The sequence below is a fragment of the Podarcis pityusensis genome, assembly GCF_964106645.2.
Source record: "Podarcis pityusensis genome assembly, chromosome: 15".
In the NCBI taxonomy this organism is placed as follows: Eukaryota; Metazoa; Chordata; class Lepidosauria; order Squamata; family Lacertidae; genus Podarcis; species Podarcis pityusensis.
The window spans coordinates 15,409,024-15,435,332 of NC_138040.1; the positions used below are offsets into that span (position 1 = coordinate 15,409,024).

At 45.5% G+C, this 26,309-nt stretch overlaps 2 protein-coding genes across 3 annotated transcripts; both read left to right on the top strand.

Moving 5' to 3' along the window:
* The first annotated feature begins 4,247 nt into the window (after positions 1 to 4,247).
* On the top strand, positions 4,248 to 14,777 carry CCT6A (chaperonin containing TCP1 subunit 6A). The gene is made up of 14 exons (XM_080983850.1): positions 4,248 to 4,421; positions 6,400 to 6,463; positions 7,169 to 7,303; positions 8,268 to 8,441; positions 8,798 to 8,901; positions 9,810 to 9,920; positions 10,071 to 10,230; positions 10,362 to 10,444; positions 11,448 to 11,544; positions 11,909 to 12,056; positions 12,428 to 12,561; positions 12,864 to 12,966; positions 13,965 to 14,037; positions 14,440 to 14,777. Exons 1-14 carry the CDS (start codon positions 4,288 to 4,290, stop codon positions 14,510 to 14,512), a joined length of 1,593 nt encoding a protein of 530 aa, XP_080839976.1. The 5' UTR covers positions 4,248 to 4,287; the 3' UTR covers positions 14,513 to 14,777.
* Positions 14,778 to 17,498: 2,721 nt separating this feature from the next.
* Positions 17,499 to 26,069, top strand: SUMF2 (sulfatase modifying factor 2). Of its 2 annotated transcripts, none has more exons than XM_080983855.1 (9): positions 17,499 to 17,685; positions 18,484 to 18,625; positions 19,783 to 19,897; positions 20,263 to 20,307; positions 21,461 to 21,611; positions 22,457 to 22,512; positions 24,064 to 24,148; positions 24,718 to 24,886; positions 25,568 to 26,069. In XM_080983855.1, the coding sequence occupies exons 1-9, from the start codon at positions 17,586 to 17,588 to the stop codon at positions 25,674 to 25,676; spliced, it is 972 nt and encodes a 323-aa protein (XP_080839981.1). In that variant the 5' UTR covers positions 17,499 to 17,585; the 3' UTR covers positions 25,677 to 26,069. The 2 variants fall into 2 exon arrangements, with proteins under 2 accessions (XP_080839981.1, XP_080839982.1); XM_080983856.1 differs by having other exon boundaries at positions 18,487 to 18,625.
* Positions 26,070 to 26,309: the final 240 nt, after the last annotated feature.

Sequence of the window (26,309 nt, forward strand, 5' to 3'; positions counted from 1 at the left end):
CTAAGAGCACTCTGCACATGTATGAAAAGCTCTTTTATTGCTTGCTAAGTCTTCCAGAGCTTAGGTTTGGCCCTGAAACTGATTCCAGAGTTCAGCTTTGTTTTGGACTTCGGACAAAACTAGATGTAATGTAGGAATTCTGTGATTGGATCTCCCAATCCCCCATACCACTCTTTTATTAATGATTAAAAGCATCCATAAGAGAGGGAGAATTTTAATTAGTGCTGCAGTTCCAAGGAGGGAGGCTTTTTCAACTCATTTCCCAACACTGTATCCCAAACAAATATCAATTGTTCTCTGCCCCCCAAAAGCTGTTATTAGCCAGAGAAGGGGAGAAAGGTAGAAAACTGAGTTTTTGAATCAAATGCTTGTACAAGAAGAGCCCTGATTCTTGATCAGACCTTCAAAGGTCAATCTAATCCAGCATCCTGTCCCAACACTGGCCCAGCAGATAATTTACGGTATATAGACAGGATTTACTGTATATACCACTTAATCATCAAAATCTCTAAGCAGTTTACATAAAAATGCCTCTCAGAAGTCTGCAAGCAGAACCAGAGTGCACCAGCACACTCGTGTTCCTCAGCAAGCAATATTCAGAGGCATACTGTCTCCAGAATGTGACTAGTAGCCAATTATAGCCACTGTAAATCATAATGCCCTGTGGCATGTCCTTCTGAAAATCGGCTGCCCAGATAAATTTGTGAACATCCTCCACGATATTATGACAGCAACCATCACAGATAACAATGGCTCTCAAAGTGAACCATTCACAGCGGGATGAGGTGTTAAACAGGGATGTGTTATCGCCCCAACTCTATTATTTTCATTGCTATGATCCTACACATTGTCAAAGGGAAACTCCCCACTGGGCTAGATATCATATATCGAACAGATGCAAAGCTCTTTAACTTAAGTAGGCTGAAAGCAAAGAGTAAGGTTACCATAACTTCCATCATAGAGCTTCAATATGCTGATGACAACGTAATGTGTGCACACTCAGAGGATGACCTCCAAACCATCCTAAATATCTTTGCAGAAGGTTACAAAAAGCTTGGCCTATTGCTCAACATCCAAAAAACCAAAGTGCTGCACTGACAAGCACAAAACAACCCCTCTGCAGCTCCACAAATCCAACTTAATGGTATAACCTTGGAAAATGTCAATCACTTTCCCTACCTGGGCAGTTATCTTTCCATAAGGGCCAACATCGATGCAAAAATCCAGCATTGCCCGAACTCCGTGAATGCAGCTTTCTCCCAACTGAAGTGCAGAGTGTTTGAGGACCGGGACATTTGCAGGGAAACCAAAACGCTTGTTTACAAAACTACTGTACTACCAACTTTATTGTAAGCTTGTGAAACGTGGACCACTTATAAATGCCATCTCCAACTCCTCAAAAGATTCCATCAACGGTGTCTCCAAAAAAAATTATATATCACTTGAGAAGACAGGCAAACCAATGTGAAGAAGCAAAGATCACCAGTGTGGAAGCAATGATTCTTCAACATCAACTTTGTTGGACTGGTCATGTTGTTCAGATGCCTGATTATCATCTTCCAAAGCAACTACTCTATTCCAAACTTAAAAATGAAAAGCATAATGTTGGTGGTCAATAAAAGAGGTTTAAAGACTCTCTCAAGGCAAATCTTAACAAATGTAGTATAAACACTGACAATTGGAAAACACTTGCCTGTGAGTGCTCCAATTGGAGAACAGCCTTTACCCATGGATTTTGAAGACTCTCGAACTCAGGACAAAAGTGAGAAACGAACTAAGAGGAAGGCATATTTGGCAAGCCCTCTCCATGATCAACTCCCACCCGGAAACCTATGTCCCCACTATGGAAGGAGGTGTGGATCCAGAATTGACCTCCACAGTCACCTATGGACACACTGTTAAGACCATGTTCATGGAAGACAATCTTACTCGGCTACAAGTGATCACTAAAGAAGGGTAACCCTTTTCTCCATGAATTTGTCCAATCCTGCTTTAAAGCCATCAAGTTGGTGGTCATCACTGCCTCCTGCAAGAGTGGGTTCGTTCCATAGTTCAGCTATGTGTTGCATGTATAAAGACTTCATTTGGTCTGTTCTAAATCTTCCAACATTCAGCTTCATTGAATGGCTCCACTGAGTTCTAGTATTATAAGAGAGGGATATGATGGTCTGACTAAGGGAGTGTTCACATTAGCAACTTAGAGGGCACTGATGTTTTTCCCTATGCAAAGAGAGATGAATGGCTTACAGGATTACAACTGGTATGAATCACAGAATCATAAAATTGTAGTTAAAAAATATTGTGAGGGTCATCTAGTCCAACTCCTGCAATGCAGGAATCTTTTGCCCAACGTAGGGCTCGAACCCACAACCCTGAGATTATAGTCTCATGCTTAATCTACCAATTGGGCCATTCCAGCAATCATGAAGCTTGTTTGAGAAAAAGAGCATCAAGCAGTAATAACTTATAACAACCTGCATTTTGGACAACCTCATGTGAACATACATTAAAAACCCAGCACTGGAAGCGCAATAAGTGTGCAGTAAACCAAGTATTGACACAAACTTCCAGCCTGGGTATGGCTGCATTGCCCTCTACTGGCTGGCTATACACACAGTGCACATAAACCCAGTGCCCATCATAGACAAATATGTGGGGGCAGTTTGCAGATTGGGAGGGCAAGAAAAATGATGTATAAGCTTCCCTTCAAGTGGTTTAGGAAACATCAACCACATCCTGGAAAAAAATCTTCCTTCTAAGTTAGTCAAACATCCCAACTGCAATCATGTTGACTCAGAATGAGGCCCAACTGAATGGCAATGAATCTAAGTTAATTTTACAAAGCTTTTATCACAGGTGAGACTAACCTGTGGACTTCCAGACACCAACTCCCCTCACCTCCAGCCAACATGACCAATGATTAAGAAAAAAGGGAAAACCTTCCCTATGCAGTACAGGATTGCCTTCAGACGGCTCAGGGGTCAGACAACTCCATACCTTCCAACATTTCTCCAATGAAAATAGGGGCATCCTAAGGAAAAGTGGGACATTCTGGGATCAAATCAGAAACTGGGATAGTTTCTCTAAATCACGGACATCCCTGGAAAATAGGGACACTTGGGAGGACCTGCCATTGTGGCTAGCAGCTATTGGTAGCCCTTTCCTCCATGAATTTGTCCAGTCCTCTTTTAAAGCCATCCAAGCTGCTGGCCATCACCACCTCCTGTTGGGGTGACTTCCATAGTTAACTCTGCTGCCACATGAAAAAGATTGCAATTAATTTTATATGCCTTCACAATGAACTGCAGGGCAGAAACATTTTAAGTAAATCAATAAAATTAGAAATGCTGTTGTGAGTCCCTTTGGAGACCCTGCTCAACAATCAGGATGCAAATTTAACTGATAAAGAAAGCCAGATGGAAAAGTTAAAATATACATACTTACCCTTGATCTAAAATGACACAAGTTGTTTGGACTGCTCCTGAGTTTCACCACTCTCAATTATTTGTTATTTTGTTGTGTTTTTACTTATCAGAGAACGAGTGGGTCACAAATAATTGCAAATAAATAAAATTAGACATATAACCCGTAATTCTAGTATTTAATCAATGTAGGATTTAAAAAGTGTTACGTGCTACACCAATACATTAAATACTTTATATAACATATTATGTAGTAATATGCCCAACTAATTATAGACATAGCATGAGTACTGTCTATGATGTATGAGATACTATATATTAAATCATTATGCTATACATTTTTGTGTGTATTTAATTAAAAAATGTATATCAGCACTGCGTTTTATATGTATCTATATCTATATTGAAGGAGGTGAGGAGGAGGTGAGGTTTAGGTAACCTAAACATAGGTTAAAAATAAATACTAGTGCTATGAATTATTTATATTATTTATATAAAATTATTTAGATCCTTAAAGGGAAACACTTAATTTGCCTCAGAGTAAGACATCATGAATATAGCATGAGGCGCTTATGCATATTCATGGCCTAGTTTGCCAACGCCGGGGCCGAGGCCTGCCACGATTTTGCATAGCAACCGTCTCTAACTGCCATCCAGGCCGCCACCGTTTGCGCCCGAGGCGGCTTCCTCCTGAGCGACGGGTACGCCGGACCAATGGGAGCTGAGAGGCGGGCCCCCGAAACGGCGGAGTATTCTAGAAGGGGCTAGGACGCCACAACCCCCGCCCTGTCGGCGCCTACGCATGCGCGGGGACGCCCCTTTCTCTTATCACTCCCTTTCCTTTTCCTCGAGGCGGGCGGCCGACATGGCGGTGAAGGCGCTGAACCCCAAGGCCGAGGTGGCGAGGGCCCAGGCGGCTCTGGCCGTCAACATCAGCGCGGCGCGGGGCCTGCAGGACGTGCTCAGGACCAACCTCGGCCCTAAAGGAACCATGAAGATGTGAGGAGAGGGGAAGAATTGGGGGGAGGCCGGGGGGGGGAGGGGAAGGAGCGTGGATGCCGGGATGGGCGTGGCCACGTCGATCTCAGCCCACCCGCGTGGCGCTCGAGGGCTGAAATGGCGGCGCGTGCGCAGAGCGCGCCAGTGAACCCCGAGCCGGCTACGGGCTCTAGACTAGCGTGTGCATGTGTACAATGATTTGGTTAGCCCTGCTCAGAGTAGACCCATTGGAATTAAGATGATTTAAATACTATGCTTTAATGTTGTAACCCGCCCAGAGGAACCTTCGGGTGAAGAGCGAGTAATAAATAAAAGTGGGTCTGCTCCGGAGGAAAATGAGTAATAATATATAGTAATTTATTATTTATGCCCCGCCCATCTGGCTGGGTTCCCATTGTCCAACTCGTCATTAATGCTATCGTTATTGATTGATTCCTAATCTCTCTCTCCCCCCCCCCCCCGAAATGTTGAACTGTAATACTATGGCATCTGCCACTACCCTGGGGGTATGAGGTGAAGCAGAGTCAGGCCATTAGCCTTCCAGGCTCTGTATTGCCCACAGCAGCGGTGGATAGGCTTTCAGGCTTGATGGATTTGCTTAAGATTTTTACTACCTAGCATTGAGATCCTCAAGCTATAGAGCCAGAACAAAATGATGGTGCAGGCTGAGCTGTACACCTAGAGTTAAGGAGCAGGGTGTATCTGAGCATGTGCTCAGCCAAATAATTTGTTTCGGTACCACAGACTTATCTCATCTTGGACTTCCATTCACAATTGCAAATCTATTCTTTGTGAGCTGCTGCCATTTGGATGAGACAGCAGTGGGCTTGATGCATCCATAATCTGACTTGACCATATGTGGTGATAATTCACATGTGTCAAGAGTCCCCTCTCTTGCACAACTCCGAAGAGTGCTGGAGTCATCTGTTGTTTGGTGAGGCAAAGCAGCTGCAAAGAAAATCAGGAAAGGAACCTGGGCCTGTTTGTTTTCATTTGTATGTGTATGTGTGTGTATGTGTATATATATATATATATATATACACACACACACACACACATACATACATACAACAAGGGTGGGCATAAAGTTTATCTCTGAGCAACTTGCAGTATACTTACTGCTAGCTGCCTGGGCAGCTTGCAGTAGACAAACACATCTTACTCCAAATTCTAACAATAGGCAATAAACTACCCACCCCCTTGTGCCTAAATTATACTGCATGGGGGTGTCCTGGAGTGGGTTTTTGTATAAAAGGTCTGAGTTCAGTTTTGGCTTCCAAATAAAATCTTAGTCTTCTAGTTACTTAATTCTAAATGTATGTCTTTTGCAGCAGGGTCTGGTTGATGGATCTTGGGTGGGGCAGGGGGGAGCAGATCCCGGTCTGAAACTGGAGAGGTGCTGTCAGTAAGCGTCAACAATTGAGCTAGATGGAGAAATGTCCTGACTTGGTATAAGACAGCTTCTTATGTACTGAGTGGAGGGCAGCAATTTTTGGCTAGCCTTTCCCAAAATAGAGGATAAGCCTGTCCGTGGTTGCATATTACCTCCAGTATTGGTGTACTATGCCTCTGAATACCAATTGCTAGGGCATCATGAGTGGGAGAGGCTGTTTGTATTCATATCCTGCTTTTAGGCTTGCCAGAGGCATTTGGTTAGCCATGGTTTGAACAGAATGCTGGTCCTAGATAGGCCTTTGGTCTGAACCAGCAGGGTTCATCTTGTACGCAGTTACAAGGACCCACCTGGCCTTTCACAAGTGGGCAGCCAGAGGTGCTTAGAAGCAGCTCCAACATTGCTCCTCATCCTTCCCAAAAGAAGGACGAGTATCTGGTTGTGGCATGATCCCTTTACCTAAAAAATTGAGTCATTTTGCATATGCTGGCAGCAGCAGGGATGACTCTGCTATAATCACCTCCTGTCCTCAGCAAGAGGAGGCTGGGACCAGAGGGTTGATGGCTGTGCTCTGTCCCCACACAGGCTTGTGTCTGGTGCTGGAGATATCAAACTTACCAAAGATGGCAACGTCTTGCTTCACGAGATGGTGAGTTCTTCCCTCCCCTGGAGTCCACTAAGAACGTAACATTGGCATAATCTGGAGGTTTGTGGTGGTAACTGTAGGCATGAAGAATTGGCAGCAGGTTGAACATAATTGCCCATCAGAGGTTCATAACTTGGAAGATTATAGGCAACCTTAAAACCATGAGGTGTATCCAACTAAGTCCTCAGAGTGCACCCATTTAAATGGATAATCTTGACTTAGATCCATTGATATCAGTAACTTAATTGCATATGACTTTAGTTGGGTACAACCCCAGATGTCTAGTCCAGCCTTTCAGTTGCTGTTGAGCTCTGGCTCCCATCAGCCACCACAGTCAACATTTGGGGATGATGATGGTGATCCCAACAATAACTGGAAGGCTCCTCCAGATTAGGGAAGGGCAGATCTTCTTGAAGGATCACTCTTAGGTTGTGTCTTTTTTCTTTTCTTTGAAACATAGTTTTTATTTTCCTCTTTCAACTGTTTAACATGGTTGCATTGGGATATATCTTTGTTTAGCTCAGAGCATATGAAAATTAACATGCAGTTTTGAAGTGACTGTTCGCCATCAAAGCCTGGTTCCTTCTCTGGTTCGGATCGTGGCATAAGATGCCAAAAATACCTATGCAAGGTTCAGTGTTGGGCTGATGGGAAAGCACACTGATGAGGAATAACTCTTTTGGCTGTTGTTCCCCTTGTACCTCGCAGCAAATCCAGCACCCGACAGCCTCCTTGATTGCCAAAGTAGCGACAGCGCAGGATGACATCACTGGCGATGGGACCACTTCCAATGTTCTCATCATTGGGGAATTGCTCAAGCAGGCAGATCTCTACATTTCAGAGGTGTGTAGCAACTTTCTTAATTTTTTATTTGCCCTTTGCTGGGTTGTGGGGGTTTGTTTGTTTGTTTGTTTTTTAGGTGCTTGGCTGCTCTTTAGTTTCAGATTAAATAAATTCACTTACGAGGTTTCATCGTTTTAGTGATGCTGGCGCAGGCCTTTGGATGAAGATGAAATGGATGATACAGGAGGAATTTCTGTTGTAGACTCTGACACTAGAATGTATATTTTTGGAAGGAGCAGAGCTCATCTGTCCGGCATCTTTACTGCGGAGCTGGACTTCTATGTTTCTTTAGACCAGGGGCCGATGGGAGTTGTAGTCCGAAACAGCTGAAGGGCAGCAGTTTGGGGGAGGCTGCTTTCTTCATACATCTGCTTCTTTGTGGTGTAATCAACAGTTGTCTGTGTAAAAATTTATGGAGCCTTCAAATCCCATTGCACGGTGAACACCCAAGTGAGCTCTGTAGTTCCCTTGGCATAACTCTGTGCTAGAGTAACCTGTGCTTTACCCTCTGCATTGCAAGGAACATACTTCCTTTCAAATGTATTCAAAAGGACAGGACAGTTGATCCTCAGGAGCAGACTTATTCCTTGATGAAAATTTGACAAGATTCTTGCAGGGGAAACTTTTTACTGCCTTCACAGATTTAAAGGCAGGTTTTGATTCTGATCTCCAGGGTCAGTTATGGCAGAAACTGGATGATGCTCTTGTGAAAGGCTTCTTTGCCTTATTAAGGCTTATAAGGATATACCCATTACCTGGGGAATTAGGAAAGGATGTATATTCTTGTCCCTACTCCATTCAATCCGTTTTTAAATGATCTTGTGGATCTGTTACATTGTGAGATTCCAGTATGGCTGATGTCGTTCCCCCCCCCCCCCCGCTTTGCCCAATAACGCATGACTGAAAATATTGAGAGGGTGGTGGAAGTGTGCAGAAAATTTTTAATTGTTTGCTTTGGTGTTAGGGTTTGCACCCTCGAATAGTCACGGAAGGGTTTGAAGCTGCCAAGGAAAAAGCCCTGCAGGTCTTGGAGCAAGTCAAAGTGGTCAAGGAAATGGACCGGGAGACTCTCCTGGACGTGGCCCGGACCTCCCTCCGCACGAAGGTCCATCCTGAGCTTGCCGATATCCTTACAGAGGTGAGCATTCAAGAGCCCTCTTAGTTTTCCGCTTCAGGAGAAAAAGAGGTGAGCTTTCATGTTTTGATTGGAAGGAGAGCAGCAGTAGAGGCTGGTCCGTTAGGATGAGGGGGGAAGGGGTTGCCCCACCAGCCTCTACTCAGCCTGGCCACACCCGCCGGCCTTCTTACCTGCAACCAATCAGGTGGTGGCTCTGCCTCTCATTGCCTCTGGCTCCACCTACCATTGGTGTTCTGGCCTTCCTCCCAGTCTTATGGCCACCAGCTCCCTCTGCATCAGCAGAGGGTAGATATTTGGGGAGAGGCTTGCTAGGTCTTGGAGTGGCCTTTGATAGGGGCTGCTTTTTCTCTTTCAAGGCCGTCGTAGATGCTATTCTGGCCATCAGAAAACCAGAAGAACCAATAGACCTGTACATGGTGGAGATAATGGAGATGAAGCACAAATCTGAAACAGACACAGCGTAGGTACAATGGAAGGGGTCTGTTCCTTAAATCGTTCTTTACATTTCTTCTTCCACTGCCTTCCTACTGAAAATCACACAGCTGCCACTGTGTTGCATTTTCTGCTGCTGAGGAGATGGCAACGTGCTTAACACTTTCCATGTGGCAGAGAGACCGAAGGCATATATGCTGTGGCTAGCAGCCTCCCCTTAGTCCGTGCCAAGGATGCCATTCTCCAAATGGTCTCAGTTAGAGGTTCTGAGCTGTGAGAGTCAAACTGGCGTAAGCTTGAGGGCATGGGTGAATTCTGTGTTGGCTTTGACAGTGGCCAATGGAGTCAGACACCATGCAAAATGAAAGTTCCTGCTGTGGACACTCCTAGCGGTATGCTGCATATTTGGTAGCCTGCCCAAGTCTGGAATGGATACAGGTCTAAATTGTTTGCCACATATTAGGAGTCAGGGTGGTAATAGAAAGCAGGTGGCTGTGCATAGAATAAACAAGACACAAAGTTTGTTTTAATCAGTTTATGATTTGATGATTCAAACACAGAGTTGGAAGGGACCCAAAGTCTTTGTTCCTACCTAGGTATTTGGTTAAATTGGAAATACTAGTTGTTGTTGCTGTTGCTGTAGTTTTGCTTGTTTACAATAGAATTGTCTAGCTGTTTATTGGTCATATTTAAATTATTTTGTAGTTAGTGTGTATTGTTCTCCTCTGTTTATTTTTATTCTGTGTTTCCCTGCTCTGGGATTGGAAACATTCAGTGAAAAGCAAGAAAGATGATATTGGAGGGGAGGGGAGTTTCCTTTGTAATACGACTTTTCCTTAGACCAGCAGAATTAAATATCAAATTAATTAACCTAGGACAAAATTCTCAATAAAATACCGTAATACGTGAAATAAAATAAAAACTGCTTCTTAACAGGCTGATCAGGGGACTTGTCTTGGATCACGGCGCTCGCCATCCAGACATGAAGAAGAGAGCTGAAGATGCTTACATTCTCACTTGCAATGTATCACTAGAATATGAAAAAACGTACGTATGCAATGAGGGTGGCAGGCTTAATTGGCTGTAGGCTGGTCTGGTCTTCACATTCATGGGAGGAGATTTTTTGCATCATCTGAGTGTGCTTCCACCTATGTGCTTACTGTGGTGAGTTTCCAATCATGTTTTTTCTGTTCCCAGAGAGGTGAATTCTGGATTTTTCTATAAAAGCGCAGAAGAAAGAGAGAAGCTAGTTAAAGCGGAACGGAAGTTCATTGAAGATAGAGTGAAGAAAATAATAGACCTGAAAAGAACTGTGGTTGGAGAGACAAATAAAGGTTTTGTAGTAATCAACCAAAAGGTGAGAGTTGGGAGTGAGGAGCTCAGAATTGATTGGGACAGTTTTCTAAGAATAGACCTCTCATTGCATTAGTTGCCTTTCAAACTACAATCTGTAACATTTCAAAATAAGATTAATTTCTATTTTTTCAGGGAATTGACCCTTTTTCCCTAGATGCTCTTGCAAAAGAAGGAATCGTCGCTTTGCGCAGAGCAAAACGAAGGAACATGGAGAGGTCAGTTTCTGGAAGAGTGGGAGGAAACATCTTGGGCACCAGTTTTATAAAGTTCATAAGATTTACCTACTACTTGATTGTGCAAGCTCTCAAAGCAGTGTACAAAAAGAATAAAACAATATTTTTTTTAGAAAAATGAAACAATAAAAAAATTAAAATCAACAGTAAACTAAAAACATCAGTATTCTAAATATTTGGTAAGGCTTGTGTAAATAAAAATGTTTTTAGCAGGTGCCAAAAAGACAGTGCAGGCACCTGCTAGATGTCAACAGTCAGGGAGTTACAAATATGGAATGGATATTTTGGGGCACCTGTAACAGTGCCAGTTCAAGTGGGCATATGTGAGAAAGGCAATCTTACAAGTAGATTGGTGCCAAATTACAAATCAGCAAGCAGTGCAGATCTGAGCATATAGTAGTTCTTACAGTGATCGGCTGTTTTGGAAACAATTGAGGGACAGCCTGAGGGAAGAGCCTTAGAGAGCTGGTCTTGAGCAGAGTTGGTGGAAAGGGCCCACTTCTCCCACATGTAGCCAGCTGTCCTGGCTGCTGCTGAGCTGGTCTCTAGTTGGGGAGAGAAGGCCTGATGGAACTGCCATAAGACAATTGCGAAAACGCATACTCCTTGTGCTGGAGTGATGCACAGCAGCTCTGGGAGGAGGGTAGACTTCTCTTGTGCCGTGATTCTAGGTGCAATTGGAAGACCGTCAGCACTGGTTTCAGTGAATCTTTGCTTCCAATATAACTTAGCACTGCTGACTCGTTAGTTGTGTTTAGCCAAGCTGAATTTATTCTTTAGTAGGAATGGGTACCTAGTGCCCTCTAGATGATGTACTGCAGCTCACATCAGGGATGGCACAGTAGTCAGGGATGGTGGGGGTTGGAGTCCAACTCCACCTCTGGGATAGTGCAGGCAGCTTTCAAGAAGCCAATCAACCAGTGTTATTGGTTAGGTTCAACCGTGTGACTTAAATTCTAAAACATGACTTTTTCCCACTTCCCAGGTTGACTCTTGCTTGTGGAGGCGTTGCTATGAATTCTGTGGACGACCTCTCTGTGGACTGCCTGGGACATGCAGGACTCGTCTACGAATACACACTGGTATGTGTCACCTTCCCCTTTCACATTCCTGGCAACAGTTTTGTTTCTGTGGAAAGTGTTGCAAATTGGGAAACTCCCAAATGAAGTCTCTTAATGCCTTCTGGATCAGTGAAGGCTTCAGTACTTGCTTATGTTTTGCCAAATGGTGGTAAGATCCCCCCCCCCCAGTAGTACCTGGATTGCAGCTACACAATTTTGTTTTGTTGCTCAGTTAATCGGAAAATGCAACTTGGACCACTGCGTTAAAAATAAATAAAAGCATCTTGGGGAGTATAGTCAGTGGGCTGCCTTTGCTGGAGCCTGGTAGATTGTTGTGGCATTTATAACACTCAAATAATTTATTTCCTCATCATCTTGGCCCCAGGGTGAGGAGAAGTTCACATTCATTGAAAAGTGCGACAACCCTCGTTCTGTAACACTGTTGATCAAGGGGCCGAATAAGCACACGCTGACACAAATCAAGGATGCCGTCCGGGATGGATTGCGTGCTGTCAAAAATGCAATTGAGGATGGTGAGTTGAGTATTGGAATCACTTCATAAGGATTTGATGGGCAGGGCATGGTGGGTTAAAAGGGGAAACTTTGGTTTTGGTACATCTTCTCTAGCAATGGTGGTGGTGGTTCAATACCTAAGGGGGGAGGGCTCCCCACAAAAAGCCCCAATTGGTGTGGAAATAATAATACGAGTTCTGTATTGTTAATAATATAAGAGAGTGTCCAAAACATGTAATTTGAACAGTCCTGTGCAACCCCCTGTAAAACAATGAACAGAATGTTACAATTGAAAGGAACAAACATATAATAGTCAAAAGGATGTACATGTTGCCTTGAATTCAAAGCCAATGTGGTGTTTAAATGCTGTGTCACATTGTCCTTTTTGCAGGGTGTGTGGTCCCGGGTGCCGGAGCCGTGGAGGTGGCTATAGCTGATGCCCTCGTGAAGCATAAGCCCAGTGTGAAAGGAAGAGCCCAGCTGGGAGTCCAAGCTTTTGCTGATGCTCTGCTTATCATTCCAAAGGTCTGCTTGATGGGAAAATAAATCAATTTAAGGTGTTAAATTTACTTAGTTTTCTACCCAGTGGTTAAGGCAGCTGGGCTGATGGAAGTTGCACCTGGAATGCACCAGGCTGGCAAAGGCTGGGTTAAGGGGAGAACCATCAATAAAGTCTCCCAAAGGTGCTCCAGTTGCAGAGGGAAGAGAATGCAGCTGGAAGGGCAGGTTAAAAGGAAGATGAGGACAGATAGAAATCTGAAGTGTCATGAGTGTTGGCAGTTGTGGGGAGAAACCTGAATTTTCTTTGTGTTGTGATTCTTTCTCAGGTACTTGCTCAGAACTCTGGCTATGATCCACAAGAAACGCTTGTGAAAGTTCAGGCTGAGTACGCAGAGTCCGGGCAGCTGACTGGGGTGGACCTCAACTCTGGTAAGGGAAAGCGTGCAGTAAAATAGAGGTTGGCTTGATCTCAAGAAGGGTTGGGACCCTGATGTGTTGTTGGAAGCCCTTCTGGATTTCAAACTTGGTGGAAGTGGAGGAGAGGTTGACTGAGGAGCCCCCAAAATGGCTTATTTGACTTTCAAGTATACTTCATGTGGCTCTGAGTAACTATTTAAGGAGAAACAAACTCTCACTCAGAACCCAGCCTCTGGAGAGCTGTTCAGAATTCCAGCTCAGTCTAAACCAGTTCATTTGGCATGATTACCTCTGTGGAAACCACGGAGATGGGGTTAGTTTTATGAACTGGTAGCTGCAGTTGGGGACCAGCTCTTTATGCAGGCATGAAATGGGTTGGGTTTCTTTAAAAAAGGTGTTCTTGACTGTCCAATCTGCAAAGAACAGAGTGAATTCTAAACCATAGAAAACCTGGGCATTGAGGACTATGGCAAATGTCTAATCCCAGATCCAGCCCCCACCATCTCCAGGTAGGATTGGGAAAGGCCTCTATATAAAGCCAAGGAGAGCCGCTGCCAACCTGTGTAGAGCAAAAGTTTCTTACTCCTCCCCAGCTCCATGGTTTTGGACCAGCGCTCTTCAACATCTCTGAGCAGTGGCTGTTTGGGCTCATAGGAGCCCCAAGAATGGCTGAAGGGGTTGTAGATCAGCTACTTAGGGTGGTTACAGTTCTGAACCAGGTGGGCCAATGGTAGAAGTTCTTTGGTGTAAGGTTGATCAAGGCCTATAGAAGCCCACTGTTGCCTCCCCCCCCCCCACCTCTTGGAATAAGATGTAGGTCATCATTTAGCTTCTCTAGGCTTTGCTTCAAGTTTTGTGTGCTCAAGGCAGAATTCAACCAAGGCTTCGCAGCCTAAAGCACACACGAGCCTGTGAATAAATTTGTTCAGTCTCCATTACTGTTTGAAGTATGTCAGTCAGCTACAGCATTGCCGTCGCCTTTTTAAACATTTCTTTCTTGTGTTTTCCAGGTGAGCCAATGTTGGCAGCAGCGGCTGGAGTTTGGGATAATTACAATGTTAAAAAGCAGCTGCTTCATTCAAGGTAAATGTTTTTTCAGCTAGCAGAAGTTGGCAGTTAAAAGAAGAAACACTTGGCTTTTAAAGGGCTTGGCTTGCAGTCCTTCACAGATCCGTTGGGCAGTCAAGTCCAGTTGCATTTAGTAACGCTTCCTTTTCAGCAGGCTGGGATGGTTTTGCTCTAGACTTTGCCTGTAGTCCAAAACAGCTAGAGGGGAACCTGGTTGGCAAAGGATGGGGCAAACAAATGATGGGGCTTGGAAGCTTTCAGGGGGTTCTGTGAGGTGGCAAATATGAAGCATACATATCCAGAAGGCTGTATGGGAAGTAATATGAAGGAGGGAGGCAGGATGTTGGTTGCATTCCACAAACAATGAAATCTCTCTTCTCTCTCTCCCTCCCCCCCCCCCCCCGTTTTCTCTTCTAGCACCGTCATTGCAAGCAACATTCTCTTGGTTGATGAAATTATGCGTGCCGGGATGTCTTCTCTCAAAGGCTGAGCTGAAAAGCTGGCTTGAGGGCAGAGTGTGTCTCTTACAAGCAGCCTCTGGAACGAGTTCAAGGTGTCCCCCTGTATCCCTCCCTGCACAATTTAGGTGGATTTTCAGGCCAGCACGAGGAATTGGAGCTCTGCCTTTGGGAAATTCTGGCCACTCACAGATGAAAATTGTTAGCTTCTGTTACTATTTATTTTTTACATGCACTGACTGACTTAATACATCTGAAGTTACTGTCTTTCTACCCAATAAACAGTTCTGCTCTCTGCTTCGACTGTAGCAATGTCAATTTATGCCAGTCTGTTCTTTCGTCTCTTGTTCTCAGTAGCTGTCCCTGGCTTCCTCTCTGTGTTGTTGGCAGGAGATTAAGATTAAACTCTCTGGCAGGTTCCCCCGCCACCCTCCTTCCAGGTTGACTTCTGACCACTAGCAAGGAGGGTGTTTTCTCAGGTCTTGTTCATATTTTTAGCTGGTAGGGAAGACAGTTGCAGAGGTGAATCTTGTCCTCTGGCGCTTATCCATCTTGCTCCATGGGCAAATGAGCCTGGTGAAAGATTATTCTGTAATGTATCTCACCGCCTTTGGCACGGAGACAGCTTTCCTTACAGTACCTACCAGAGAATTTTGGCTGCTACCCATTACCTCATGTCAGTGGATGAACGTTCTTTTCAGACTATGGGAGATAAACAGAACCCCAAAACCAGAGAGAGAGGAAGCTTAATGGGAGAGGGCATGCCTGGTCCACAGAAAAGAACAGTCTATACCTGATTTTTAAACCAGTGATTCTCAAAGCTGATGGTGGGATTACCTGGGGGGACCTTAAGAATTAAGGAGGTGATGGAAAGCTGATGTCATTGGGTCAAGTTCATTTAACTAGTTTGAATTGCATTTTGAATAAATTGGAATTGTTGAATTTTATAGCATTATTTTCCTTAGTGGATTGTGAGGTTTTCAACCTTTTGGGGACCACAGCTCCCTTGACCACCTGCATTCTTTCTGTGGCACCCCTGTGGGGCTCAGGAGCCCAGTTATGCCACCCTTTGCCTGCAGAGCTGACAGCCTCTCACCCTTTTTTGAACACCCTTCCTTGTGGAGTGTTCCCTCAGCCTTTTCTCCTCTCCCTTCTCCTTGGGATCCCTCCAGGCAACTGCTGCCGCGGCCCCTGGTCTCTGAGCTGCCCCCCTGCCCCAAACCACAGTTTTAAAGGGTAGGCTATGGGGCACCGGGGATGAGTTTATGAAACTGAAGCAATGGGGACCTGAAAAAGATGGGGAGCCACTGGTCTGAAGATTGCTTTCCCAGCAATCAACCTGCTTGGAAGCCCCCAAATGAGGATGTGAAAGCGGCAACCCTCCTCTACTCTTTATCCTCAGCTACTGATTGCTCTAGACTGCATTTGCAGCTGAAGGTTCCATTTATGCAGCAACCCTAACATGGCCCAATAGACCTCTCCATCTTCCACATGTTTGCCCAATTTCCTTTTCAAGAGGCCTCAACCAGCGACCACGTGAATCAAAGCATGAGTGGCCATTCATGTATTGATAAGATTTGGGGCTCCTCCAGGGCCATTTCCCATCCTTGGGAGCAACATCTGAAGGGCTGCAGGTGAGGCAGTCCTGCCCTAAATGAATGTCAGGATCCCTCCTTAATAGTAAACGTTCTCTACTCACATCCCCTTGGCCTTGTTTTTGTACTGGTATCCATGATATGTCCAGCTTGCTCCTTGGGGCAGAGACCTTTAATTCTCATGTCATTCCATAAGGCAGCGCTGGGTGGGTGGGTGTCCCATGCAGCCTTTGTTACAATATTTTACTTCAGAGTAAGAAGGCAGAGGATAAATAAAGACAAATGGTATTTTTAATAATATTACAACAAATTTTCAATTGTAGTCTTTCCAGCTTGCTAATAAGAAATCTGCTTCGATTCCAGCATTGCAAGGGGGTTGGAATAGATAACCCTAGGGGGTCCTGTCCAGTTCTACGAATGCTTTGATATCTTGATGGCTGCCTTTTGATATGCCAACAGTGTCCTTCAGCTCTCTATATTGGACAAACAGGCCAAACCTTACGCCAAAGAATAAATGGACATAAATCTGACATCAAGAATCACAAAACAGAGAAACCAGTAGGAGAACACTTCAATCTCCCAGGACATTCTATACAAGATCTCAAAGTAGCTGTTTTACTACAAAGGAATTTCAGAAATAGACTGGAAAGAGAAGCTGCTGAATTGCAACTCATTACCAAACTTAAAACCATGGAGAGACCTGGTTTGAACAAAGACATTGGATTCTTATCCCATTATACATGACTAAGCCATTTCTCACCTTCTCACCCCTTGCCTTTTCCTGTAAGACCTATTACAGTCGTTATGAGTCGTCAGCAGGCTCATCTCAGCTATCTGCCAATTTCCCATTCCCACCACCCTTCTGAGTAATACCCCTCCCCACCTTCTCACTATATAGAAGGATCTGGCAACTTCTGTTTCAGTGTATCTGAAGAAGTGTGCTTGCACACGAAAGCTCATACCAAGAACTAACTTAGTTGGTCTTAAAGGTGCTACTGGAAGGATTTTTTTTATTTAAACATTTAAAGAAGAGTGGAAAACATTTATTGAATATATGGAAAATATACAGCTGAAAACGCTGGCAACAGACTAGCTAAATATTTTTTGGCGGATGTAAAAGTGGAACACTGATTTGAATTGTGATAGTAAAATATGCAGGGAAAATATGTAAAATGAACAATGGAAAGAGAAGAAGGGAAGTCATTAGATATTTTTTGCAGTTTGTAAAAGGTTTATTTGAAATTGTAAAACAGAAAGTTAATAAAAAGTTGATAAACTTTTTTTAAAAAATCCTTCCAAAACAGGGAAGCGGAGTCATGCATTCAGCGCAGTTTTATTTTTTATTGGGGGGAGGGGAGAAAACGAAAAGAAAGCTTCCCACGTGCTCTTTCCTCGGCTGACCCCGGAAGCGATTCCTTGCCTTGCCCTCGGTTCCCTTTGCTGCCTTCAGTGGTAACTCAATTCTGGGCGCGGGAAGGAGCCGGCGGACGTCTCTCCCGCTCCGGCTGCCATGGCGTCCGGACCGGCTTCGAGGCTCCGCGGCGTCGGGGTGTTTTGGGCAGGCCTGATCTCCGCCTGGGCGCTGGCCGGGAGCAGCTCCCAGCAGCCCGGTGAGTCTCCCGCCTGTCCGCCCGCCCGCCCGACTTCCTCCTCCGGATCGCAGGCAGGAGAGTTTCTCCAGGCTGGTCTTCCTCATCGGTAGACCAATGCCTTGCTTGCCCCCCGGGGGAAGTTGCATGAAACTAATTTCAGCCTTGCAGCGAATGAGTATTAGTATTAATATTATTATCGATGGTGCATCTGATGCATGAAACGGATTTCAGCCTTGCAAGGCAATTATTCGCAGTACCTTTATTATGGCTGATGCATGAAATGGATTTCAACCTTGCACAGAAATTATTCTTATTGAAGATGCATGAAACAGATTTCAACCTTGCATAGAAATTATTATTATTGAACCTTCAGCCATGGGGGCTGCTCAGACATGGCTTCATTAGGGTCGCTGAGGTTAATGAGCCTGGTTAGGTGCACTGTGTGTCCCCATCTTCAGGTGTACTTGTGCACCTGTGCAACGCAGGTGTGAGCACACAGACACCGATGCATCAAACTTATTTCAGACTTAGATACCCATCATCTTTCCCTTCCCTGTTTTCAACCACTGCAAATGGGTTCACTGGAACGATTCCCCTGGTGCCCTGACATTTAATGGTGTCCCCTGTTGGTGGATGCTAATATAATTCAGGCATATTTTTTCCTGCAGAGACATCATTTCATGGAATCGTAACGTTGGAAGGGACCCAATGGGTCATCTAGTCCAACCCACTGTAAAGGCAGAAATGTAGGAATCACAACCACCATTTTTGCGTGTGTTGACTCTCTCTCCCTGTTGATTTACACCCTCCTCTCAGCAGATGACAGTGTGGTGCGGCTGTCTGGTGGGGTGTTCCAAATCGGGGCAGGTTTCTTGGACGGTAAAAAAGGAGACGGAGCCTTCAGGATAGTCAAACCGTTCCTGATGGACAAATATCCAGTCACCAACAAAGACTTCCGGTAAGGTATAAATCCCACGCTTGCTTGAGGCTGGCTGTGCTCCTGAGTCCGTGGGGATGTGGCGTTGCAAAATTGCAATGATTTCTGTCTCAATAGGACATATGAATAGGACTTCAGAGTGTTAAAAATGTTCTGCATACAGTTTATTTTTTATTTCATTTTTAAGAGTATTTCTAAGCTGCCAGCTCGTTTCCCATGCCTGTTCTACACTGGCTGGCAGCAACAGGGTGATATTTCCAGCTCTGGCTGAAAACGTCAGGGATTTGAACACGAGACCGTCTCCACATCCTCTGCTGCTGAGCTACGAGGGCCCTTCCCTGAAGCCGATATCGAGAAAATTCAAATATTGGCTCTATATGATGCTCTATGTAGTTTAACTTATCCAGTGGGAAGTGTTCAGATTAGGACCAGTGTAATTGATGGCAAAAAATGATGGTGCTTTCCTCTACATTTATAAAATTATGCATGCGGTTGAGAAAGCGGACAGAGAAAAGCTTTTCTCCCTCTTTCTCGTAACAATAGAACTCATGGGCATGCAGTGAAAGTGAATGTGAGAAGATTCAGGACAAATAAAAGAAATGCAGTATATAGTTAAACTGTGGAACTCACTCCCACTGGAGGCATTGATGCCCACCAACTTGGATGGCTTTTAAAGAGGATTAGATGAATTCATGGAGGAAGAGAGGGCTATCAGTGGCTACTAGCTGTGATGACCATAGTCTGTCTCCATGGTTGGAGGCAGTAATGTTTCTGAATGCCAGTTGCTGGAAGCCGCAGGAGGGGAGAAGGCTCCTGGGCTCAGGTCCTGCTTGCGGGTTTCCCATTAAGGGCATCTGGTTGGCCAGCGTGAAGACCAGGTTGCTGGCCTAGATGGGCCATTGACCTGGTCCAGCTGGTTCTTTTTATGATCCTGCTATCTCAGATCTCCCATCCATTAGCCTCCCAGGATGCTTATGGTTGGGAAAACAATAGGTAGAAAAAGAAAATGGGTCAAGAGAGGTGTTCAGATGTGCTGGATGAGAAAAGTTGGACAGTCAATATAAGCCAGGCTTTGCCGGGGCTGATGGGAGTTGTTGTCCAAAACAGCTGGAGGGCACCAGGTTGGGGGAGGCTGATCTAGGGATTTGTGTCTAAGTTCCTGGTTTGAAAACCAACAGGGAGTTTGTGAGAGACCAGAAATACAAAACAGAAGCTGAGCAATACGGGTGGAGCTTTGTCTTTGAGGATTTCGTCCCCGAAGAACTGAAGAAGAAAGTGACACGGAAACTGGAGGTAGGGGACAGCCCTAGAGACAAACAGTGTTTCTGGTGGGGCCTGAGGTCATGGGGGTAAATGTCCATCATAAGCCTGTTCCTGCAAACAATATGTTTCCTCCCCCCGAAGATTCTGGATGTTGTCCCTCCAAAAACTGAGACTCGCCAAATCCTAAAGTTTCTGCCATGCTATATAAAAGGCTAGCTTGATGCTACCTGCCCATGGTTTGCCCTGCTCTCAAGCCATTGGCCAAGCTTCTGTGATGTCACTAGTAATACCTTTTTCCTAAAACGGGGACATAATTATTGTAAGGGGGGGGAAGGGGGGCTGCATTAGCACTGGTGAGATTTTTGCTTTGAACACGCTTTTCTTCCTCCTTTTAGTCTGCCCCGTGGTGGCTTCCTATCGAGAAAGCGTTTTGGAGACAGGTGAGCCTTACGTAGGGACAGGGGAATGTTCATCTTTCTATAAGAGTGATGTCACTGAAATGGTCCATGTTGACATCCAAGGAAAGGGAGTAAAAAGTGGCCATTAGCTGGAGCCCACAGATCAGCATCAAGCGATGTATGAACTCTGTGAAATAAAAAAATAAAAATGTCACAGTTCACAACCTGATACACCAGATCCTTATTTCCATCCACCTGTCACAACAACTAAAATAAAGTCCTGCTTCATGCAACGCATAGTTAAACTTTGGAACTCCCTCCCACTGGAGGCAATGATGGCCACCAACCTGGATGGCTTTAAAAGAGGATTAGGCAAATCCATGGAGGAAGAGAGGGCTATTGATGGCTGCTAGCCAGGATGGCTACACTTTGCCTCCACGGTTGGAGGCAGTGATGCTTCTGAATATCAGCTGCTTAAGCCACAGTGGGGGCGAGTGCTCTTGTGCTCAGCTCCTGCTTGCAAGTTTCCTAGAAGAGGCCACCGGTAGAACAGGATGCTTCAATAGATGGGCCATGACAATGTCAGGCAATTGACACTTGTCAAAGTTCAAGGGAGGTTGCTTTAAATTGCACCCATCTGTCAGTGTCAATTAGCTGATTTGTCAGTTACAGGGAGCCCCTCTGAAGTCTCTGCAGAGGGGAAATTGCTCCCCAAAACAGAACTTCCCCCCCAGAGAAATCAGTTTGTCTTCAAAGTGCTGGAGGAAGCTCTTTTAATGCAAGCCACTTCCTCCTCCTCCCTTGGCTACACTAGGAGGCTAGTTTGGTGTTTGCCCCAGAGAGGAGAATGAGCAACAGGCTCGCCCCTCCACCACCCAGATTAGGGCTATGGTTCAGACTTTTTTGGGGCCCCTTGCTCCCATAAACTCCTCTCCAGTGCTCCCTACCCTATAAAAAGCATTGTGCAGAATAGCAGTTTGCATGACCCGCTAAAGAAGATTATAACGCGGTAACATTCAAAACAGTTACAACTAATTGCACATTTACTCAAAAATCCTGCACTTGATCCAGGGATACCAGCTTCTCTAATAGTCAACGGTGGCCACCATCCTGGGTCTGCGCTGGTGCTCTGTGTCATTGTTCTTTACTGATATTGTGGGCTGGTTCAAGGCCTACTCAGAGGAACCCCAATCAGCCCGCAGGTCCCGGATCTGGCATCAAGGAGAGGCTGGACTTCCCGGTGCTGCACGTGAGCTGGAACGATGCCCAGGCCTTCTGCGCGTGGAGAGGGAAGAGGCTGCCGACGGAGGAGGAGTGGGAGTTTGCTGCCAGGGGGGGCCTGGAGAGTACGTAAGCGAAGGGCCTGGGGTCGCGGTGGCGGCAGCTTCATCCAGTCAGCATATCCAGACCAGGGGAGAGCAGGCTAAGTTTTTTGGAGGAAAAACCTCATCCAAAGAGACCAGCTTCTGAGCACAAAGCTGGCTCTGAACGGCTTCAGGGCACAGGGAGGAGACAAAAACGAGGTTTAGAAGTATTTTGTTATTGTTGGCAGCTGTTTTTGTGCCCTAGATTCCTATAAAGTAGGGCAGGGGCTATTTTTTCTCCCCTTTCCTCTCTGTCTCTCTCTCTTCTACCTCCTTTTCTTTCTCTCCCCTCTCTCTGTGCCACCCCCTTTACCCTCACTTTCCGCCCATTCCATCCATGTGAAATTTAGGCCTTCTAGGACCACATAGGCAGTACAAGTGGCAGCAGATTTGTGAGGGATTCTCTGGTTAAAGTGGGGAGTGTGGCATAAGGAGGACTCCCCCCCCACACACTATGGCTACATGCACAACCGGATTCAGGATCGGGGAGTCAATTTAAGTTTAGCCCAAAGGCAGCAAAACCGTTCTGACCATATCTCTCTCTCTCTCTCTCTCTCTCTCTCTCTCTGTATTCAGGCATAAGGGGGGGGGGGTAAGATTTCCGGCTGAGATGCTGCTGTTCCCCTTCTGCATCATCATCAGTCATTTTAATTTAACATTTTTAGGATAGGATTAAAATCACCCTTTCCTGCTCGCCTGGTTTGATAAGAGAAGGTGGTGTTTGTGTATGTAAACATGTTGGAACTGATAAAACCGGCTTAAAAAATGAGCTTTTCTTTAAAAAAATAAAAATGACATTTTCTTTTTCCCTCCCTATTTTTTGCCAGACAGGTTGTATCCTTGGGGGAACAAGTTCCTCGCCAACCGTACGAACCTCTGGCAGGTAGGAAAACTGGAGAGCAGGGCTTTAGGAACCTTGGTTCCAGCCTTCCCCCAACCTGGTGCCCCCGGCTGATGAGAGGTGTAGTCGGAAACACCTGGCATACAGCCTACTAGTCTTCTGTTTGTGTTTTGTCCTGACTCCTATTTATTTATTACATTTATATCCTGCCTTTCCTCTAAGGAGCTCTAGGTGGCATATCTGGTTCTCTCCCCGTTTGTTCTTCAAAACAGCCCTGTGAGGTAAATTAAGCTGAGAGGCAGAGTGGTTGCCCAGCAAGGTTCATGACTAAACGTGGAGGGTGAGGATTTGAACCCTGGTATGTCTGAGGCCCTAGACTGACACTCTAACCACTATGCCACAGCTGGTTGTGAAAGACTGGCCCCTTCTACAGGAGACTCTGTGACTGCAATATCTCCCCAGCCTCCGGGGATTCTTAGGAAAGCAACAAAGCCACACTCAAACTTTGGAACTCCCTGCCTCTTGACATCAGGCAGGCGCCTTCACTGGACTCTTTTTGATGCCTGCTAAAAAACATTTCTGTTTCGACAAGCTCACCTGGATGTTTAGAAAGCTAATGAAAATTTAAATTCTGTTTTTAGTCTATTGTTATTTCAGCTTTTCGAAAGCCTGAAATGATTGCTGTTATTTTTGCTTATCAATAGCATTACTGTTTTATCATTTTCGTAATCCCCTTTGAGGTGTTTTTTTCTATATGAAATAAAATAAAAAGCTTGTATCCCACATGCCTTTAACTCTGTGGCGTGACCACACTTGGAATATGCTGTGCAGTTTTGGCAGCTGCATCTCAGAAAGCCCCCTGACCATTTCCTGCTTAGTCTAAACCTCTGAACCTTCTGTTTTTATTATCAATAAACAAAATAAGCCAAAGACAAGGAGCATAAAGAAAGACCATTACAGCACGTTGAAAGCAGCATACGGTTGGACATTAACTTGTTGTTACAAACGTTATGAAAAATACAAACGAACCTGGTTTATATGTATAATTTTGCAATAAGTCAATTAATCATAGTTACTGTAAATATTTTTTTCTCAATCCATTTGGATATGCAGGCAACCCCCAGTCTGTTCCAGGTCATCTCACACAATGACGGAGCACGCATAAGCCACTTCCAGGTCACTGCGATGCATGCGTGGTGCACATCAATAGGATGTGCTTAAATCAGTCATTGCCACCCCCCAATTACTAGCTGTTATAATCTCAGCAGCAGCTATAACATTGAAACACTATGTTTTGATCATTTCCTGCAATAACAGGATAATCAAGCAGAAATATTTTAGGTTCCCAGGGTATATGGTATCCTAACATATCAGAGCTATTAGCCTGAAAGGATTACCAGATTTCTGCAGCTTCTTAACGGACGCAATCCTGAGTGTTTTTTCAAGGCCGGTTCTCACGTTTTGCTGCCCTTAGTTACAACTGAATCGGCTTATGCCCTGGGATGTCCTTTGGGGCTTGTGACTCCAGCTGTGCAACACACACACACACACACACGAGTATTGAGTGGATGCTCCTTCCCTCTTTCCCCACAGGGCGATTTTCCTGCTGTCGACACAGCCGAGGACGGCTACCATGGGGTCTCCCCAGTGGCTGCGTTTCCTCCTCAGAACAACTATGGTAAGAAAAGTTTATTTATTGCATTGATATCCCACTTTTTCTTCCAAGGAGCTCGAGGTGGTGCACATGGTTCTCCCCCTCCCATTTTATCCTCACAACTACCCTGCAAAGGCTGAGTGGCAGAGACTAGCCCAGGTATCTTCATGATGGCCGAGGGGTGATTTGAACCCTGGTCTCCTAAACCCTAGTCTTGACACTCTAACCACTATGCCACACTGGCAACTCCTCCTTCTAGACTCCACAGAGCTTCCTGGGATCGCTCAGTTAGTGGAGCGTGAGGCTCTTAAGGTCAGGGATGTGGGTTCGAGCCCCACGTTGGGCAAAAGATTCTTGCATTGCAGGGGCTGTTGGACTAAATGGCCTTTCCAGCTCTGTTTTTGTGATTCCATACTCTGTTACCAGGATTTGGTTTGAATCTTCCTTTAGCTATCCCACCCACCTGAAAAGCCCTGGCCACTGAGCTACAGTAGTTTTGGTTCCTGAACATGTGCAGAGTGCATTTTCCTCCCCAATGAGCTTCTAGGAGGTCAGCAAGTAGCCTAACCAACTGCTGTTGCTCTGTATCCCAGGGTTATATGACCTGTTAGGAAATACCTGGGAATGGACAGACTCAGAGTATAGTCCAGAGGGGCCTACCGGGGTCCGCCACTCTGCTCAGGGGATGCGTGTTCTGCGGGGAGCCTCTTGGATTGACACGGTGGACGGATCAGCCAATCACAAGGCTCAGCTGACGACAAGGTAGGTTGGCCCTTGGGCACCTCATTAGCATCCCCCCACCCACCTGCTCCACCCACTAATATTTAGCACTCATTTTGAAAACTGAATGTCTCAGCTGTCCAAAACGGACTCCCATTTTCTGAATCTGACAGTCGTAACTGAGGTTTCACAATTTAAATCTCTGAAATTTTGGTTTTGTGGGAATGGTTTTTAAAAACACACACAGGCGACATTTCTCCCTGAGGTATTAAGCCACATTCACTTGACAGTAGTCCATATTGCAGTCAGTGGGGCTTACTTCTGAGTAAAATAGCACTGATTCTAACAGGGATGAAGAACTTCGGGGCTGCAACACTGAAGCGCTGCTGCCAGTCAGTGTAGACGGTCCTGAACTAGATGGACCTGATGGTTTGATTCTGTCGCTGGCAGCTTCTTACATTCCTATGAATTTGTCTGATCCTCTTGTAGAGCCCTTGATTTAGGTTCATGAGGACGAGGGACCTTCAAAGGGAGGGCTGTGAGCTCAGGGCAGCTGCCTGGCATGCAGAAGGTCCCAGTGACCTCTCTTAAGTAGCACTGAGAAAAGACTCCCTGGAGAGCCACTGCTGCCAGTCAGTGCCAACAATACTGAGGTGGGCTGGTGGGCTGACTCAGTATGAAGCAGCTTCTTGGGAACTAACCTTTCCCCCTTTTGCTCCTTAGGATGGGGAACACTCCAGACTCGGCCTCGGACAACCTGAGCTTCCGGTGTGCTGCCAGCCTTGCCGAGCAGCCGCCCCCAGCAACTGGGAGCGAAAAAGCAGAGCTCTGAAGGTGCTTCCTCCCAAAAGGAAGGAACAGACCTTTTCTCCCGTGGAGAGACCGGATCCCCGCTTTGGTTCTGGGGAGGAGCCTCTTGTAAAATGAGGTTTAGGAAGGGCTGAATTGATGCTGCTGCAAGTTTGAGGCAAAGGTGTCTTCCCCAACCTGGTATCTTTCATATGTGGTCAGACCCTAAGGGTCAACCCTCGGCAATGCAGGAATTACAGCTCTATATCAGAATCATAGTGTTGGAAAGGACTCTGAGGATCATCTAGTCCAACCCCCTGCAATGTAGGAATATGCAGTTGTCCCATATGGGGATCGAACCTACAACCTTGCTGTAACCAACGGAAGGCCACCCAACCTTTCTATAAAAACCTCCCACCAAGGAGAGTCCACCACCTTCCAAGGGAGCCTGTTCCTCTGTCCAACTGTTCTTACTGTCAGAAGTTCTTTGTAATGTTTAGTTGGAATCTCCTTTCCTGCCATTTGAACCCATTGTTTCATGTCTGACCCTCTGGAGCAGCAGGAAATAAGCTTGCTCCATCTTCCACATGGCAGCCCTTCAGAAACTGGAAGAGGGGTCTTGTTTCACCTCTCCAGGCTCAACATGCCCAACACCCTCAGCTGCTCCCTGTAAAAG